General features: G+C 35.4%; 1 protein-coding gene across 2 annotated transcripts in view; it reads left to right on the forward strand.

The window, feature by feature from the left end:
- Nucleotides 1-18,838, forward strand: part of UBR2 (ubiquitin protein ligase E3 component n-recognin 2) — a 55,515-nt gene extending 36,677 nt beyond the window's left edge. For both annotated transcript variants that reach the window (XM_066546486.1, XM_066546485.1), the window contains exons 26-47: nt 26-128; nt 818-927; nt 1,147-1,227; nt 2,005-2,186; nt 2,857-3,056; nt 3,905-3,998; nt 5,549-5,710; nt 6,042-6,139; nt 6,370-6,442; nt 7,251-7,399; nt 7,489-7,544; nt 7,966-8,062; nt 9,601-9,668; nt 10,180-10,315; nt 10,946-11,036; nt 11,830-11,960; nt 12,622-12,730; nt 12,977-13,033; nt 14,509-14,586; nt 14,851-15,021; nt 15,694-15,795; nt 16,577-18,838. In XM_066546486.1, coding sequence (XP_066402583.1) covers nt 26-128; nt 818-927; nt 1,147-1,227; nt 2,005-2,186; nt 2,857-3,056; nt 3,905-3,998; nt 5,549-5,710; nt 6,042-6,139; nt 6,370-6,442; nt 7,251-7,399; nt 7,489-7,544; nt 7,966-8,062; nt 9,601-9,668; nt 10,180-10,315; nt 10,946-11,036; nt 11,830-11,960; nt 12,622-12,730; nt 12,977-13,033; nt 14,509-14,586; nt 14,851-15,021; nt 15,694-15,795; nt 16,577-16,718 — 2,490 coding nt within the window. In that variant the 3' untranslated portion in view covers nt 16,719-18,838. The remainder of the gene's footprint in view (nt 1-25; nt 129-817; nt 928-1,146; nt 1,228-2,004; nt 2,187-2,856; nt 3,057-3,904; nt 3,999-5,548; nt 5,711-6,041; nt 6,140-6,369; nt 6,443-7,250; nt 7,400-7,488; nt 7,545-7,965; nt 8,063-9,600; nt 9,669-10,179; nt 10,316-10,945; nt 11,037-11,829; nt 11,961-12,621; nt 12,731-12,976; nt 13,034-14,508; nt 14,587-14,850; nt 15,022-15,693; nt 15,796-16,576) is intronic.
- Nucleotides 18,839-19,233: the final 395 nt, after the last annotated feature.

The following is a 19,233-nucleotide window of genomic DNA, read 5'->3' on the forward strand; positions in this document are numbered from 1 at the left end:
ACTAAAATTTGTAATTTTTACCTAGGTTTTGCATTTGATTGGAATGGCACTACAAGAAGAAAAACAACATCTGGAGAATCTCAGTGAGGAGAATGTTGTAACATTTACCTTCACTCAGAAAATATCAAGTATGCCTTTCTTTTCAAATGTATAGCAAATTTGAAATAACTGAAAATGCCAGGATCTCATATTTTATTCTTTTGAAATTGTATTTACCAGAAGAATATATTTGTTTATGCATCAAAATGTTATCAAGTTGACTACAGATAAATGCTTTCTACTTGTGTAGATTCTATGATGGTACAACACTAAGGGCATTTTCTAGAGGAGAAATCCACAAGTTGAGTAATTCCCTCTAGATCTGATTCTTAATATCTTTGACATCTCAATAAAGATTGCTGCATGTGATCAGATGCAATTGCAAAAATCATAGTTGCATTCTTAAATAGTCTTTTAATCTTGTCACTCCTTTGTGTCATCTGACTAATGCCTCTTGTTTTGCTAACACATGGAAGTTGCATTTAAAGTAGTGGGAAATAAAATATTGGCAGTTCCCAAAATGAAAACAGCCTGGGAGTACATACAGTGCATTTCTTTTGTAAGAAAATACAGTCGGTGAGCAAAACTTTTCAGGATTTAGAAGTTATTCATGAAAAGGTTTGCAATGGGGGAGAATTAAAAATTACATATTTTGTCTGTCTCTTGAAGGAATTCTTCAATTGCTGAACAGGCATTGGGGTTTCTTGTTTTTAATGTTAGTGAGTGATTCATTTGCCAGTAATGGTATAATCAATTCTCATTGTAATTTTTCTCCCAGAACCAGGAGAAGCACCCAATAACTCCCCTAGCATACTAGCTATGCTAGAAACACTGCAAAATGCACCTCATCTGGAAGTGCACAAGGACATGATCAGATGGATATTGAAGGTAAATATATTTTATATTACCGCTGAAAATCATGGAAATGAGATTTTTGAAACTTTGCTAGTTACACTGGGATGATTTCCTTATTTCCCATGTGTATTTGTTGTACCTAGTTTTGTTCTTATGGATTCCAATGCTTCACACTGTATAGTCAGTATTATAGTATATAATTGTTGTATTCTCATGACCCAAACAAATTAAAGCCTTTTTTTTTTCTTGCAGACCTTTAATACTATTAAAAAGCTAAGAGAAAGCTCTTCTTCAAGTCCTGTGGTTGAGACAGAAGGAAATATTATGGAGGAGGTAAAAGCAATCTGTAAGAGCTGATCTGGAACAGGTCTGGGTGGTGACTAGCAAAGGACTATATTTCTAATTGTAGCTCTAAATCAAACATGGGAAGCATCAGTGACTTCTGAAAATCTGTCTCACAGTTTATAGATCAAACTCAGTGGTTTGAAGAGCCTCTTGGTAAAGTCCCTAAGCTGTGCTTCTTTGTTTCATATATTGTCATCTCCAAGTCTTTTGTAATTCTACTCCATAGAATTGTGTGCAGTACAGTCACAGCATTAAATGTTTCTGCTGCTCTCATAATTTCAGACTCCATGGAAAGTTACTAAAAGAAATGGTTGTCTGTATATTCTTACTGTGCAGATCATTCCAGAAAAGCTCTGCCAATGTGTGTAGCTGGACATGACATTCTAGGTACTGCACACAGACCTTGGAGCGCTGTAGTGCTCCATTGAGGAATGCAGCTGCTGGGGAGGGAGAGCAGCACCAGAGATGAGACATGTCACTCTCTTACCCTTCTATCCTAGGAGTGCTTAAAGGGAAGAGAAATGCAAAATGTAGTTAAAGGTTGAGGGGAAGAGGTTCCCCTTTCTAGATCTGCAGTTCGGCCTGGCATTGAACACAAGCTAAAGAAAAGAGGGCGCAAAATAACTCTTTGGTAGACTTTTCTTTTGTCTATCATGAGATTTTCATTGCTTTGAGGTCAGTAGAAGTTACACATAGCAGTAGCTAAAATAAATAATCTGTTGTAACAAGGCTTCAGAAATGACTGAGTGAACAATACAATTTCAGAGTTCACGTGATAAAGACAAAGCGGAGAGGAAGCGAAAAGCTGAGATTGCCAGGCTGCGCAGGGAGAAGATCATGGCCCAGATGTCTGAGATGCAACGGCACTTCATTAATGAAAACAAAGAGCTCTTTCAGCAAACTCTGGAGGAGCTGGATACTTCAACCTCTGGAGCCCATGAAAATAGGTAAAGGCATCTTGTTTAAATGTTTTCTCATTAATGTTTACTTCAGATTGTCCTATTGTTACCGCTTCAAAAAGCTCTTTTTTTGATCTTGATGGAAAAATATTTGTTAGTTTCTGAGACAAAAAACCAGCAGTAAATGGAACGCTTCCCTCCCCTTCTCTGTCAGAATTGTGGGATAAATATAAACATAAACAGGCAAATAGCTTTTTGTACAAAATCACCCAGTAAATTATTAATAATGCTGAAGAGACTATGCTATTAAGCATAGTAAATTGGAAATAGTTGATTATGTGTCTGTTGAAGATCTGGAAGAAAATCTGTTTGGTAGTTGGAAATATGAATTAGAGAATCCTAATGATTTTGTGGGGAAGTGGAGAGTGTTTTCAAAATTCATATCAGACACTTAAGGGATGGTGATGATGGAGGGCTGCAGATTCAGTTTCTGTGTTAAACTGGAGTGGGTTATGCTATTGGGAGGGTTATGATTTTTTTTCTGGAAAATATATGCTACTTCTGGGCACACAGAAATTGTTATATAAATGCCAAAGCTAATTTTTGTCAGGGAGCATTTATCATAAATTTAAGAAAATCACTAAGCACACATAAGTCATGATCTGAATTATAATGTTTTTCAAATAATTTGCTCACTAATATTCTTTAAATATTCTAGCCCTGTAATTTCAGATGCAAAACTCACAGCCTTGGGTCCAGAGCAAACCAGAGTAGCTGAACCCAGACAGGTTGTTATGTGTATATTGTGCCAGGAAGAGCAAGAAGTTAAAGTGGACAGCAGGGCTATGGTCTTGGCAGCATTTATTCAGCGATCAACTGTGTTGTCTAAAAATAGAAACAAAAGTACTCCAGACCCTGGTAAGTACTGTTCATGGTTATTTTAAATATTAAAGAGTATTTGGGTTACTGTGACAACAACATTTTTTCATCTGAGACAGTGACATAGTCTTCTTAATTAACTGTTTCTGAATGGCTTCATTGTAATCAGTGGCAAAACTCCCATATTTTTGGTGAGGTAGAAATGTGTGTGCTGAATAATGTAAATCACTGTGAGGCATGAGCTCAATGTTTTGCCATTCATTTGTGACAAATTATTTATAACTGTTGAAAGAACCCTGAAAATCAGAAGTGTTTGTTCTTAAGCCATATCTGTAACATCAGAGAGAGGAGGTGTTAATGCAGTGCTTTAAAAGCAGAAGATGTACATTTTCTTCGTCTCAGTCATATCATCTGAAATGCCTCTTAGTGATAATAAAAAAATCTTGGATTTAGGTACTTTGTGAAACAGGTTGGTGACCCAAGGGCATTGTTACAAAGGTTTCTCTAGGTTCTGTATGTGTAAACAGGTAGAAATCTTTGCACTGAATCACTGATCTCTGAAGATCAGTGTCCTTGAACTCATTGTTTAATGGTGCTGAACCACCAACGCTGCAGGTTGATCTTGGGGACTTTTACCAGGGCCCAACACCTCTGAAAGCTTGGTTTGAAGCACTTAAGTAGAGTACATACACCCAAACCAAAGTAAAGTGATACTTTTAAATAATTTAAACAGTTTAAACTGTTATGGATTAGTAATGTGTTTTATGCTTATTCAAATGAACTACGCTTGTGTGATAAATAGTAATGCAAAGGTGGCCACATTAATCTGCCATCAAGTTTTATGATAAATGTTTATTTCAAAGTTGTTTTTTTTCTTTTAAATACAGAAAAGTATGACCCCTTATTCATGCACCCAGATCTGTCCTGTGGAACACACACGGGTAGCTGTGGACATATTATGCATGCTCATTGTTGGCAAAGGTAAAAGGCTATATTTAAGTTTTCAGTTCAAATAACATGTTATGTTATCAGTTTGCCTCATGGCACGAATTTTAATGGCAAAATTCCTACCATGTAGTAAACTTAAAAAGGAATTTCAGGAAGTGATTAAAACAGCTTTCTGTTGGATAAAAAGGAGTAGAAACCAAATGCTGTAAACATACTCAAAATAATTTTAATTTACTGTTATCTTGGTAAAGAAGAGTCCAAAGCCATGCATGACAGCGTTCATTGCCTTTCCTTGTTTATCCTGATGCATAATTCCCTGTGGTGCATATATACCTGGAGCTCATATTTTTTTGGGTTTTTTTGCAATTCACTGCTAGACTGCTAGAATGCTTTTGCTGTTTCTTCTGCTCTCTACTGAGGTTTTAAATGACAGTGCATCCCTTGCACTCTTAATTCCTCCAACAGATTTAATTTGAAGTAGAAACATTGGTGAACTTGAACTAGTTCAAGTTCATCTTCAGCATAAGCTCAATTTTATCCTTTGTTTCCTAGCATTTTAATAAAGCCTTTTGCAGTTATTTTTTATTCTTTGATTTTTGGAGGCATATTAACATGCTTAGTGCTGCGTGGTGCTAATGCCATGTGACAAATTCGAACCATTCATGCTTCTGACTTTGATTAGGCCCTTGGTTCGCTCCTTGGCATGGCTTCTGAAGTGCCTAATTTCAGATTCTGCCTTGTGTATGAAGAGTGTTAGGAGCTCCCAGAGATTCTGTGGCTATTACCACACACAGGTTTCATTTGTGGTCTTTGATGTCATTGCTCACTGAAGATAGGTTTTTAATCTTCTTGTGTAGCTCGTGTACAGTCCTTTGTGGTTACCATAATCTCCTGGAAATGCCCTTAGGTGCCTGTATTCACATCATTTTGGGGTCATCTCTGGGCATGCTTTAAACCACATCAGAGGCCTCTGGAATAGCAGTTACATTTAGCAAACCAGTGAATTCAGTTCCTTTTTCATAGAGGCTACAGCCAACAGTTTTTTTAGCTACTGCTGTTTTGGTTGTGGCCTGCAATAGAAAACACCCAAGGATAATGCTCATGGCATCTTCCTAAAAAAATTATGTAAAAATGAGTTGGGTTTTTTGATTTGGTTTGGGGCGTGGGTTTGTTTGGTTTTGTTTGTTTATTTCTTAGTGTTGGGTTTTTTTGGGTTTTTTTTGGGGGGGGTCTTTGTTTGCTTGGGGTGTTTTGTTTTGTTTGGGGTTTTTTGTTTATTAGTTTGGTTTGGTTTGGTTTGGTTTTTTTTAATGCTTCAACTTCTCTCTGCCTCATCCGCTTTTTTCCTAAATGTACAGTTCAGACTTAATCATGATTTTAACAGCCCAGTCAACTTCAGCACTTTGGTAGATTTTGGCAGCCAAAAGCACTAATGCTTTATCAGTCAGAGGGCAGAGATTTTTCCTTCTGATAATAATCTTACCTATATTTCAGGAAAGGCAAAACTGTGTCTTCCTGAGAATTTTTTAATTTCTATGTTCAAGTAATAATAATTTGCCAATAATGTCTTCTCTTTTCTAAAGGTATTTTGATGCAGTTCAAGCAAAAGAGCAACGAAGACAACAAAGATTACGAGTACACACAAGTTATGATGTAGAAAATGGTGAATTCCTTTGCCCACTTTGTGAATGCTTGAGCAACACTGTTATTCCTCTGCTTCCTCCACCAAGAGTTTTGTTTAACAGGTCAGTTTGGTTTTTAAATGTCCTCAATAAATGTAAAAAAAACAAGATGCCAAACCAGCTACACCCCAGAGCACCTTCCTGAATGTTTGTTGTCTTCTGTTCTGATAACCTCAAGTGGATAGCCTTACTGTTTTAGTTTTTGGATTTTACTTTGTTATTGTATATTAGGAAAGCGTAGGACCTGCAGAAAAAGAACTGAACGTAGAAAAATGTATGGGCAGCAGGGAAAAAAAGCCCATTGAGAAACAGATGAATGATGTTGGAGTGCCTATGAAATACTAATTCTGTCTTACAGATTGTTTTAACAGTTTTTTGGGATATTTTTTGACAGGTTAGACTTTTCAAGCCAACCAAACCTAACTCAGTGGATCAGAACAGTATCCCAGCAAGTAAAAGCCCTGCATTTACTTCAAAATGAAGACTGTGCAAGTAAGTCTGAAAAAATCTGTATATTTGTATGTGAAAATGTTATAAAATTCATAGAAGAGACCAAGCACTTTGGTTCTGCCACAGTGGAGTAGAGGGATGATGGCAGAAGTGGCAAGAACAGCTTGGGATTTGTTTCTGGTGATGGAATTTCAGATTCTGCTTCTGCACTTTTCTATAATGTAGAAATTACATATAGGTGAATAATCAGTGATTTATTTTTGTTTGTACAGGCCATTCTGGTCATTCAGAAAAAATGGATCAGCTACAATTACCTGAAGGATTTAGACCTGATTTCAAACTGAAGTATGTATTTACATATGAACAAATAATTAAAAATTCATCGTGAAATCATAACGTCAAAATAGAACATAACTTCTGTGCTAGAAGGTCTCAATAGTTGTGGCAAATATATGAATTTTGCTTTAAGTAGAAAGGTTAATATTATTATGATGACATTGAAGTCCATCCCAGAAGTCCTAAATAATTCAGTAGAATTTCAGACGTGAATGTGCAAAGTCATTGTGCAGAAACGTGTTGCAGTTATATAAATTACAGCATGAAGATAAAGTTTTGTACTACTTGTAGCTGGATGAAGAATTCATCATTATAGCCAGCAGAACATTTGAAACATGAAGGGAGAAGATTATGAAATTGAGAGAATATTAATATGTAATTTAATCTGTAAAGGTGTATTTGTATTTGGTTTCACATTCTCTTCACTTCAAGAGAAAGCAACAAAACTTGTTACGTGGTGCACACCTTGGTCTGACAGCTACACGCAAAATGCAAGACTCTTGTCCCAGCTGATGAGAGGTTTAGCTTTCAGTCACACATTTCTTGTAATTTAGCCTTGACTTTATTGTCTTTGAAGACTATATATTCTTAACACTAAAAATGAGATTGGTTCAAAAAAAAAAAATCAAAGAATAATTGGGGATCTGTCACAAAAAAATGAGGTTGCAGAATACCAGATCCAAAGAAGGATATTGGAGTTGTTGCTTAAATTTTAAAACTCCAGTTGTTCATCTGTGGGGTGAATGCTTATCATTAGAGGTACTGTGCTGCCAGTGGAGGAAAGAATGAATCGGTAATATTCTTTTCTTTGTTTCAGGAATCCTTATTCTGAGAGCATAAAAGAGATGCTGACAACTTTTGGTACGGCAACTTACAAAGTAGGCTTGAAGGTTCATCCAAATGAGGAAGACCCACGTGTACCTATCATGTGCTGGGGCAGCTGTGCTTACACAATACAGACTATAGGTACTGATCTGTTCATTTGTCTCTTTTATAGGAGATTTTCAGAATTTGGTTAAACTCACAACAATGAATTTTGTTGGGTTTTTTTCCAGAACGAATTTTAGCTGATGAAGATAAGCCATTATTTGGTCATTTACCTTGTCGACAGGTAAGGAACAAATAGCAATTCCTTTCTGAATTGGTGGAAAAAAGAGGGACTTCTGCTTCATTGGTGAGGAATGTCTACATTTTAAGTTATGGTTATTGGATAGTTTTATTTGTTGGACCCTATTGTTTAGTTGATCTGTATCTGATCATTAATCACATCTAGCAAAACTGTTACATTTTTTTCCTATAAACACATAATTTATTAAAGCTGCAGTTTCTCGTGGCAACAGTCAAAATAAGAATGCCAAAAGGAGCTTGCATATTTGCATAAACATAAGTATCTGTCATATACTTACACAATCAAACTGCCCCCATAAACTGCAGTTGAGAGGCCTGAGAAAAATGCTGTTAAGTCAGAAGACCTTTTCATGTTGAGGAACTTCATTAACTGTGGCAGTGTCTCTTTTTCTTTGTTTTTACAGGATGACTGCCTTACGTCATTAACGAGATTTGCAGCAGCTCACTGGACAGTTTCATCTCTTTCAGCAGTACAGGGTCACTTTTGTACTCTATTAGCATGTAAGTTTGACACCTTATGCTGGGTTTTTTGTGAAGATATATATGAGTACTTTCAGAATGACTGTTAGTACTGAGCTGGTATTTTTACCTATATGTGTTGTGTCAAGAAAGAAGACATTCTTTGGGACGGCAGCTCCAAGAGAAGCATGGATATTTTGCTATGAAGGAGCACTCTTGATTCTTCATTAGAGAAAGATACCTAGAGTAAACGAGAAGGAGATGTGGTCCTTCACAAAAATAATCCACTGGAGCTTTAAACATGAAGAAATTAAGATTAATATAGTGTGGAAAGGATATTTGCAGAAGTCTGTAATACATCTGCAAACTTCTCTCTCTTTGAAAAGTAGGATCTCTGATAAGACAGGACTTACTACGTAAGTAGTAAGTGTTTGGGTTTTCTTGGAAACTTGAATCAATATTTCCTCAAAACTCTCCTTCCTTCCAACTGACAGAAGCAACTGTACTGCTTTTGTTTTTATGAAGGAAAAGTTTCTGCTATTTTATTTTTTCAGGCTAGGGATAATGAAAATTATGAGCCTTTGATCTGTCTGTATTCTGTAAACAATACATAAAGATGACTTATTGAAAATAAGTTTGGTTTTGAAAGTTCCTTGCTTTGGTCATGTTTTTGATACAGAATTTTTCATACTTTTGGGTTGAGTTCTGTGGCTATATGCTGACAAAATGGAAAGCATTTGAAATCTGAGTCGTGGTGAAATGTTTGCTAATAGAAATAGCTTCCAACTGTCACATGTCTTCAACTCTCAGTTTTTTTGGCCAGCAAGGCAGCAGTCTTCAGCTGAAGTGTTTTTAAGTTGTCATGATGAGACTATTTTTTAATCTAGTAGTGTTTTTAAACTTGGCAGCTGAATACTTATAGCTGTATTGTAAAATATACCTAGAGCTGCAGCTTTATTACAAATCAGATTTTACTGCTTGGAGTAAAGAAGTAAGCAACTGTTCCTTGATTGTTACTTAAAATATCTTGTAGCATTTTTCAAAACACTGAATTTCTGTTTGCTTTTAAATGAAGGTGCTCAGAATTCATGAAGTGTCTGAATTTCTCTTGTCAGCTGGAGTGCTTTGCTTAACACTTTGTGGTTACTGTAAATACTACAGAGATGTAGAGACCAACACCTAGCCCTACCTTAATTAGAGATAAAGTGATGAATTCAAGAGACTGTAGCAATGAATTTTTGAGTCAGTAAGGCAAATGATTTATGTGAGGCGCATTCAGGCAGTCTTGTGAAGCTAAGCAAATTGCAGAAGTTTTATTTGAGCAGCTGTCCAAGAGACAACCATCAGTGTTCCTGTTTAGTCACTATGGTTTTATTTTAATACAATAAAGTAGGCAAGACTCTTTTCCAATAATGTTGAGCAGTTCTTGAATTGACTCTGGAAAAAACAGGTACATTTGTATTTTAAGTTCTTTAAGCATGTAAATGAAGGAGATGGCTCTCATTTTTAACTGAAGTAGACTAAAATATTTTTATGTATAAATGTTGAATTAACGTTTTTTTTCTCTCCAAAATACTTAGCACTGGTGCCTAATGAAAAAAATGGGAATCTTCCTTGCATACTTGATATTGACATGTTTCATTTATTGGTAAGTATTTCTTAATATATATTAATAATGTTTTGATCCAGTAAGCACTACAAAAAAACTACTGAAAACTTTGTCTTTACTCTGGGTTAGGAGCCTTTCAAAATGTTCAGGTTTTTAGTACTTTTTCACTACTTAATACACTTTGAAGACTTTTTAAATTTAATGAAAGTATTCTTAATAAAAGTATTAAATTAAAGGTATTGAATAAAAGTATTATTTTCTATAAATTAAAAAGGGGTAAGATGAGACAGAATGCATACTCATTGTCTGTTAAAAACCCCAAAATACATGAAAACCAACCCCCCTCCCCAAACAAAACAATAAACCCAAAAAACAAACAGACTCAAAACTCTCCTGATAGATAATTGTTGTTCTCTTAAATAATGTCTGTGTACTTAGCTTAAAAATTAGCCTTATGTAGTATGCTGCCTCCAAGGGGTGTAGCTGTAGCATGGGCAGAGAAGATTCAAAAGGAGAAGGAATGTACCAACTTTCTTGTTTTCTTTCACAGGTAAGCTTGGTGCTCTCTTTCCCTGCCATACATTGTCAGGATTTTTCAGGGGTTAGTCTTGGCACTGGAGATCTTCACCTGTTTCATCTAGTCACTATGGCACACATAGTACAAATTTTACTTACCTCATCAACAGGTAATGCTACTTTGTCTCAACTTCTATTGAAACAATTCCTCCAGTCTTTACTTAGGAAAAAGCTATGGTGCTGCTGGTAAATGTGTGCACTTTACAGTTACAAAATAGGATTGTTGGTGCTGTCTTTGAGCCCACAAAGAGTACGGATAAATTGTACTCTGAGTCAAAGTTCAGTCGCGTTGTCTTTATTACTCTACTCCAGGAGTTTCTTGGAGCATAGCTAGTCATGAATCCTGGCTTTCCAGCTACTGTAGCAGTACTTGGAAGAGTTTATTGCAGCCTTGGCTTAGGCACTGGCTGATGAATGAGTTGCAGTTAGTGCAGTAAGGAATCGATGTATCTCCTGGCAAGAGGAGCTGGATAAGGTGTAAGTTTTCCAAAAGCAAAGAACTCCAAGCAAGTATGTCAAGAAACCCAACCAACTGAGCAGCTGAACCAGCAGCTCACTGGAGCTGACAATAGCACAACTTACCACATAAGATGTGCAGCAGAAAACTGCTGTCCAGTTTTCTATCTCAGTGGAATATTTCACTTAGTTTGGGCATTTTTATCAGAACTTGAAAAAATATATTTTTGTTCTGTAAACATTTATATATGAAACAATTTGTTAATTATTTATTTCTTCTTCAGAAGAGAATGGCATGGACCAAGAAAACACTAACAGTGAAGAGGAAGTAGCTGTACTTACACTGTATAAATTTCTTTGCCAGTGTACAGGAAGGTAAAACCATGATCTTTTGCTAAAATTTTATGTTATTTTTCTCCCTCCTGAACTGAACATTAACTACTGACTGAATTCTATATACTAGTGCTGTCAAAGGTGATACTTTTAACTTGGGAACTCTTACATCTTGTTTCTAATCCAGCACTTCTAGATTTACTTAAGTAACTATTCCTGTAAATTCATCTCTGATCAGGAAGGTACCTGCTCATGAAGATTGTGCTTGGAAATAATTTTATTAGTCAGTTTGCAGAATCTGGAATTGGCAGTGTCTGAGTACAGTTAGGATGGGAATGGCTTTGAATGGAAAGGGAGTAGGTTTTAGGTATTAGGAAGAACTTTATTTAGGAATTAGGAAGAAGTTGTTTCCTGTGAGGGTGTGAAGCACTGGCACAGGTTGCCCAGAGAAGTTGTTTATGCCCTATCCCTGGCAGTGTTCAAGGCTAGGTAGGATGGGGCTTTGAGCAGCCTGGTCTAGTGGAAGGTGTCCCTGCCCAAGGCAAGGGGATTGGAATGAGATGGTCTGTAAAGTCCCTTCCAATCAAAACCATTCTGTGATCTGAAATGTTTATGCAGAATTCTCCTTAAATTATTGTCTCAGTTGGTTACATTTTTATGAATCTCTGGTTTGTTGTTTTTCTTGGAGATTGCTTTGAAATAAGCACTTGGCATAGTGATTGTTTCAGTTGAAGTCAGTAATTTAGTATGCAGTGTGACTACTGACTTACTAAATATAGCTCTCAAACTGAAATTATTAAATAAAAGCAAACTTTTTTTCTTTTATTCTCTTAAGTGCCTTGAAAGAAATTTCCTCAGGCTGGCACCTGTGGAGGAATTTAAAAGCTGGAATCATGCCTTTCCTGAGATGTTCTGCTTTGTTTTTTCATTACTTAAATGGAGTCCCAGCACCCTCAGAAATTCAAGGTATTGTCTGCTTTGTACTAAATTAGTTTTCAAGACATAAACATTAATGGTCAAAATAAATTACATTTAAACTCACTTGTCTGAAGAAGCTGATTGAATGGATGTGGGCTTGTTACCAGTGCAGCATCATGTTGGCATAATGAAAAAGGCAAAAAAAAGAATTTGGTTGTTTTTAAAATGTATTTTTAATATAGAGGTAAATGCCATTCTAGATTGCTTAAAATAGAGATTGATTCCCTTCTTCTTAATAATGAAATTTTGATTGTTTCAAAGCTCCTATGGATTGTTGTTTTCAAATGAGACCTGCTTTTGCTTGCATTGATTTCATTCAATCAGCATCTGCTAATAATTAATATTAAGGCCAGGTAGGATGGAACTTTGAGCAGCCTGGTCTAGTGGAAGGTGTCCCTGCCCATGGCAGGGGGGTTGGAATGAGATTGTCTTTAGGGTGCCCTCCAATCCAAACCATGGACTATTGTATCCATTATATACTATTATATCTCTGTAAATTCACTGTTACACCCCAGATAATCGATGTTGGTAACATTCTTTACTGTGCTCCACATATGGCATATGTAGGGACAGAATGTGAACCTGAAGGTGATCATCAGAACCATTTTAAAAATGAAGTTATGAGAATTACACCTTTTTTGTTTTTCAGTAAACGGAGCAAACCAGTTTGAACACTTATGTAGCTATCTTTCCTTGCCAAACAACCTCACTTGCCTTTTTCAAGAAAACAGTGAGATTCTGAACACGTTAATAGAAAGGTAAGTTGTGGTTTTGTGCTTCGTTTTAATATAATAAGGAATCTTGCACACTATAGTAGTGTAAATATTCTCCCAGGAATACCTATGGAAGTGAATCACAGATTTTGATCAGTGTTTATGAAGGAAATGTTTTGAGAGAAACCATTTTGGTTGTAGTGGTTTTTTAATAGATGTACTTTGGATTTTTTGCTCATTTCTATTTCTATCATCTATTGAAGTTAAAAGCCAATTTTTTTTTCCTTGTAGTTGGTGCAATAACAATGAAGTAAAAAGATACCTGGAAGGCAAGAGACATGCTATCAGGTAAGCATAAAAACTTTAATGTTGCAGCATTCTCAAAAAAACTTTTTCTAATGGGTGTTTATAATAACATCATATCTGTTCTGCTTTGTTGAATGATAAAGATATTAGGGAAGAAGTGATTTTTTTAATATTGTAAGAAAAGGAAATACTGCTTAAATGAGTAGATTTTAAAGGTGAAGTTTAATATTGGGGTTTTATTTAGACTGATGTGCCGTCATAAAATTTCATCTCATGTTTCCTATTACTTTGTACCTTCTGATGCAAAAAATATGATGTTGCTAAAGGATGTGTATAACCTTTCTTTAAATATACCAGGCATTGAAGAGCTTTTTAAATTGTCTTTTTAAAGAATCCAATTCCTTCAGTAAAGCTAACACTGAGTCAATTGCTGAAAAGAAAATCAGCTTTTCATACATTTGTTCTTGCTGCACAATTACTTTGAATTCAGAATGCATTTAATATTTAGTGGGTGTAGAAAAGCATTTAGGGTGTTGTTCTTTCTGAAGGCTGGGTAAAAATAGTGGTTAACAATTATCCTAATAATTAGAAATGAATGTGAAGTTCACAGTGCTGTCATTAAAAACATATCCCTGCTTTTTAATCTCCTGTGCTAAATACATAAAGGCAATCTTTTAACATTATGCATACAATAAGGTTGTGATAAAAATAAAAATTAAACACTCAATCTGTGAAATACCAGACCATTTAACAGAATTTCTTACACAGTAAGAGTATTTTGATTGTGTAATTGATTTCCTGCCACATGTGATTGTTGGGATCTTTTCTATGTGTTCCTTTTGCTGATTCTTACCTGCTCTTCCCAAGCTTATGTCTAACTTGACAGTGATGGTTTCTTTTTCCTCTCAGCATGCTCTTGTACATTGCTTCTGTTACAAACTTCTGTTTGCATTTCACAGTCTAATTTGTATTATTTCTAAAATTGAAGATTATTAGAATTTTGTGTATAGTATCTGTTACTTTTAAATATATTAAGTATTTAAGTTACTTTTAAATATATTAAGTGTTTGATATTAAATAGGTCCTTGACATGGCATGCATATTTCATTCTCTTCAGGATACAACTTGAAAGTCAGACTATTTTCAATGTCAGTGACAAAAAGAAAATACAAACAGACTTATACAGGAGAGAAAAAATATTTCTTTAAATCTGTAGTGACCTTATAATTAGGTTTGCTAAAAGTATACAAATGACATGTATTTTCCACCTCTGCATTTTCTCAGATTGATAAAATATAAGACTAAGAAAATGGGAGGAGGTTTATTTGAGAGATCTTGTGTGTTCGTCTTTTTATGTGGTACCATTTTACTCAAAGAATGGCAGAAAAGAGGGAAACTTAAAAAAATTAATTATTCACAGATGCTGTTTAGATTAGTCAGGAAAACATGGATGAGTTTGAAGCCACTTGTGTATTATTCATTGAAATATGAGTGCTGATTTGATTGCTTTATTCTAGCTATGCAAGAGAATCCAACAAATTAATAGACCTTCCGGACGACTACAGCTGCCTCATTAACCAAGCATCCAATTTCTCGTAAGTTGTGTGCAATTACAGAGCACCCCAAAGTCTGCTGCTCCTTTCATCAGCTGGGAAGCCTTTAACCTGAAAGTTGTCAATGGAATCATAAAGGGCACATAGCATTTATCAGCCAAAGTGCCCTGTATTTCAGTTAAACATGGAAATGGAAATTTTAGCTGTTAACTGCATAAATGGTCAAAAGTAGTTCTGAATCTTTTTACTATCTAGAGTTTACACATACAGTGGGTTTCTTTTTCTTTCTTTTTTTCCTAACAAAAGGTGTCCGAAATCAGGTGGTGACAAAAGCAGAGCCCCAACATTGTGCCTTGTGTGTGGGACCATGCTGTGTTCTCAGAGTTACTGCTGTCAGACTGAACTTGAAGGGGAAGATGTTGGAGCCTGTACTGCACATACGTACACCTGTGGTTCTGGAGTGGGCATATTCCTTAGGTAAGGAGCTGAACACCTCCCCTCTCATTGCTGGGTTGGAGGGTGTGTATATTTACTAAATTAATAGTTCTATACATGTGATGGCAGGCAGTGTTTTGTTAACAACAGGGTTGCCTAAAAACTGAAGTGTATTCATCTCCTGGGCTTTGGTGTAAGGTTCAGAGGTTGCTTCTTTGAAGATAAAATTTCAAAGAAAGTTCAAATTTCATTTTCAAGGGAATTTGTTTTGCCTGTGCATTTATTTCTACTCAAGTATTACAAAATGATGAAGGTAAATACTTTCATTTTGTTGCTGCTGTAGCTGGCAAAAACATAAAAATTCATTTTAGTTGTCTTCCTGCAAATAGGGAAAAGTTAGATAATGTCTGTTTTCACTTTGGCAAGGATTAATGAGAAGCAAAATTGTTTTATTTTCGTATGGTTCTCTTGAGTATTTTACACAGCCTGCAAATATTAAGACATGAAACAACATTGTTTTAACTGCTACTGAGGAGTTATAGCAGGAAGAGAATGAGAGATGTAGTTTTAAAAAATAGTGCATTTAAAAATCTGTACATGCAGATTGTACAGAATGAAAGTAGGTGAGAACTGGAAAAGCAGTGTCTATGAAAGTATGAGACACTATTCACCTAAAAATCAATACCTAAAAATCTTCTCTCTGTTTCTCTCCAGAGTACGAGAATGTCAGGTGCTATTTTTAGCTGGGAAAACAAAGGGCTGTTTTTATCCTCCTCCTTATCTTGATGACTATGGAGAGACAGACCAGGGACTCAGGTAAATATTTTAAAAACTGTCTTTTAAAGACAGGAATTATAGAAGTATCTATAATTAGGAAAAATAACTTTTTTGTTATTTTTTTATTTTAATTATTTGGGTAACATTTTTTTTTACATTGCTGCTGCATCTAGTACCTTCAGATGTTTTAATGTTAATACGTGGGTTTAGGTCAAAAATATTTCATGCATGATCTTCCCCAAATTAAAAACAGTTGTCCTGAAAACTGCTTAAAGTTAAATCTTTCTAGCATCTGTGAAGTTGACTAGAAACTAAGGCTGAAAATGTCATTTGTGTCTCGTGCATTTGTTTTTATAACCTGTGTTAATTTAATTCCAAGTGGAAGTATTATGGGTGTTTTTTATTCAGTGTGGTAGTTCTTTGTCTTAACTCGTATCTCTGCTTCCTGGATGAGGATAATTTAGGGCCTGGATATTGTCAATGCTTGCTATTTCTGAAACGGGCCAAAATCAGAGAATATGAACTGGTTCGACCCAGAGGTTGCTAAAACCCTGCATTTGGAGTTCTGTGGGCTGGATTTGAGGTTCCCAGAGGCTGGAGGGAACTGTTGAGCTGTAAGGAAGGGGCACCAGACAAGGTAGCACTGCAGGTTACTCATCCAAATACCTATTGATTTGCTCTGATAACAGAATAATGTTCAAGGATTATCTAAATGTTGTAGTATTTTATGGGGTTATTTAATACTTAGTATGTCACACATGAGTGTTTGTGCTTAGTTGCAGTGTTTTTTCATTCCTGATAAGTGTTATCTCCTTTTCAGACGTGGGAATCCCTTACATCTGTGCAAAGAACGATTTAAAAAGATTCAAAAACTCTGGCAGCAGCACAGTATTACAGAGGAAATTGGACATGCACAAGAAGCAAATCAAACTCTAGTTGGCATTGATTGGCAGCATTTATAATGATTATCTGCTGAAGACTGGAACTTTATTAAGATTTTTGTAATTCAGTAAGCTTTTCAAAGGAGAGATGACGAAAAAAGTCTAAGGAAAGAACCCCCAACAAACTCAGTCCTGTTATTTAATCCTTGTTTTACAATGTATTTCATAAAGATACCAATTAACATTAATCAAGTAAACTTCTTTCTATGTAAGCAAATTTTATTAGTCCTATAATTTGCACTGTGCTTCCTTCACAGAAATGTCTTGGGTTATGAACCTGGGCAAATGAACTTAAGTTTCTGATAAAAAAAAGAACGACTCTTTTTGGAAGTCTGACTATGATTTTTCACTTGAACTGAAGAGAAAAAGACTGCTGAAACAGAAACTAGATAGAGCACAATTCTGGATTGTGTTTTGCCCCTTGCTAGTAATCTGAGCCAGTTTATTTATTATTCTGCATTTTAATACTTATGCTGTGTGTACATGCAATGGAATGAAGTAAGGAAGCAAATAATGTAGCAAATGGATGTTTCTGTCTGCATCAGTGGATAATTCACTCTTTCACGTGGTGTATCTAAAAAGGATTTTGTCATTTGTACTCTTGCAGCTTTCTTGCTTCCAGTTGTTTTCTAACTAAAAAAACCTAACACTAGCTTTACAAGTAAAATAATTTAATTTAAAGCTTTTTCCAGAGCATTACACTCCTTAGAATTATGTAGTTTTTAATTTGAATTTAGCTGGGAAACCCTTTCACTTTCAATTACGTGATTGGTTATTGGTATTCAAGGATTGACATTGTGCTGTAGAAGTTATTTTAAGATAACAATAATATGGAAAAGTCACGAAAGCTAATTTTATGTTAATTTTCAGAAGCACAGAAGATAATTTTCTTCATTTTTGTTAACAGTCAACTTTTAAGGTGCAAATCCCATCTTCTTTTTGTTGCAGATAACCTGAGTGGTTTCCTCTGGCTTTGCAGGGCCACAGTCACACTGCCCACATTTTTGATTTTTTTTCCTGTTGTCCCATCAAGTATATTTACTTTTTGGCTTGATTTAAAGCTCTGTAAAGATGTTTGCATATAGTATATTTTATAAATATATTCTATAACTGCGCAGATTTGCACTTGATATGAGGGTGCCTGAAGGCAGTGAGTTTTCTAGTTGTATGTAATTAGACCTCCAAGGTGTCTCTAAAAATCACATTATGCTTACTGATTTAAAATAAAATCCATTACCTTTCCCTCTCCTATCTTCTGACAAATTAGTAAAATCTTAATTTACATAGTTCTGTTACCTTAATAGTCTGTGGTTCTTTTAGTTAAGTCTTAATTTCTGACTGTGTCTCAGCCCGGATAAACAATTCCCTTCACTGTCTGCCAGGTCTTCAGTTACACTTGGTCTGACTGAATTGTTCCTATTTTTACAGATTTAATGCTTCAGATAAATTTTGTATATTCATGGTGTACAGGACAGTTTTTCAAACATTCAGTAATAGTATTGAGTGAAGATGTGAAGTATCAAATAAAGAAACTTGGCCAATGTGGATTTCTTTTTCTTACCATCAGTACAGACTGCTTTTGTCTCTGTTACCTGTCATAGATTGGGTCATTAAAATATTGCTGTCACTTTTTAGGAAGAAACATGGAGAAGTTGCCGGGGAAAATGGCATTTAAGCCTTTATCTTTGCCCTTCCCTTCTTAAGGTGGTTGACATACCAACAATTTTCTGTGCATGGTACTTAGAAATCCCACTTTTTTGGTGATGTTACTATTCCTTTGCTTTTTAAGCTATGTGCCACGGTTTCAAATAATGTGTAACTGCATTGAAAAACTCTTTTCCTGTAATCATAATATTAAAAAGATAATCAATGATTCTGACAGATTTCTCTGTGCAAACCAAAATACTGACAGCAAGAAGGATTTTTTGTTTTTCCTCTGGGATCAGAGTTGGATACTGCAACCACAAACACTTGCAAAGTACACAATTTATAATTTTTTTTGCAGTTTGGTCATTCTTTACTCAAGACTTCTGTTTTCTGATTTGTTTTGCATGTGTTTGTATTAATGTAGAAATATTTATATATAACATTGTTTCAGTATCAGGGAAGTAATATCTGTAATAAATTGGCTATAACGTTAATATTTATGGATTATGTGTACAATCTAGAATATATTATGTGTGTGGGGGAAGGAAAAAAAAACAACAAAAAGTCCCAGATACAAAACTGTCATAACAAAATACAAAACAAAGCTGAAGGCATAAAGTATGAGCCTTTCATGTCAACGTTCAATAAGTACTTTCTAAATGTTGTTTCTAGAATTTTGCTGAGCTTGCTCCTTCAAGTGTGCCCCTTGTTAATCACAAGCTGACAGAAATACCTGGATGTGCAACATCTGCAATTCCCTGGCTATAAGTGTAAGATGATTATATTATTAGTGTCACTTGCTTCAGTCAGCTAAACCTTTCTTGACCTCTACCAAAAAGTCTAATCATCTTTTTAAGGGATTGTAAGTTACATTTTATAAAGGGCGCAC

This window comes from Molothrus aeneus, chromosome 3 (assembly GCF_037042795.1).
Source record: "Molothrus aeneus isolate 106 chromosome 3, BPBGC_Maene_1.0, whole genome shotgun sequence".
NCBI classification, from domain to species: Eukaryota; Metazoa; Chordata; class Aves; order Passeriformes; family Icteridae; genus Molothrus; species Molothrus aeneus.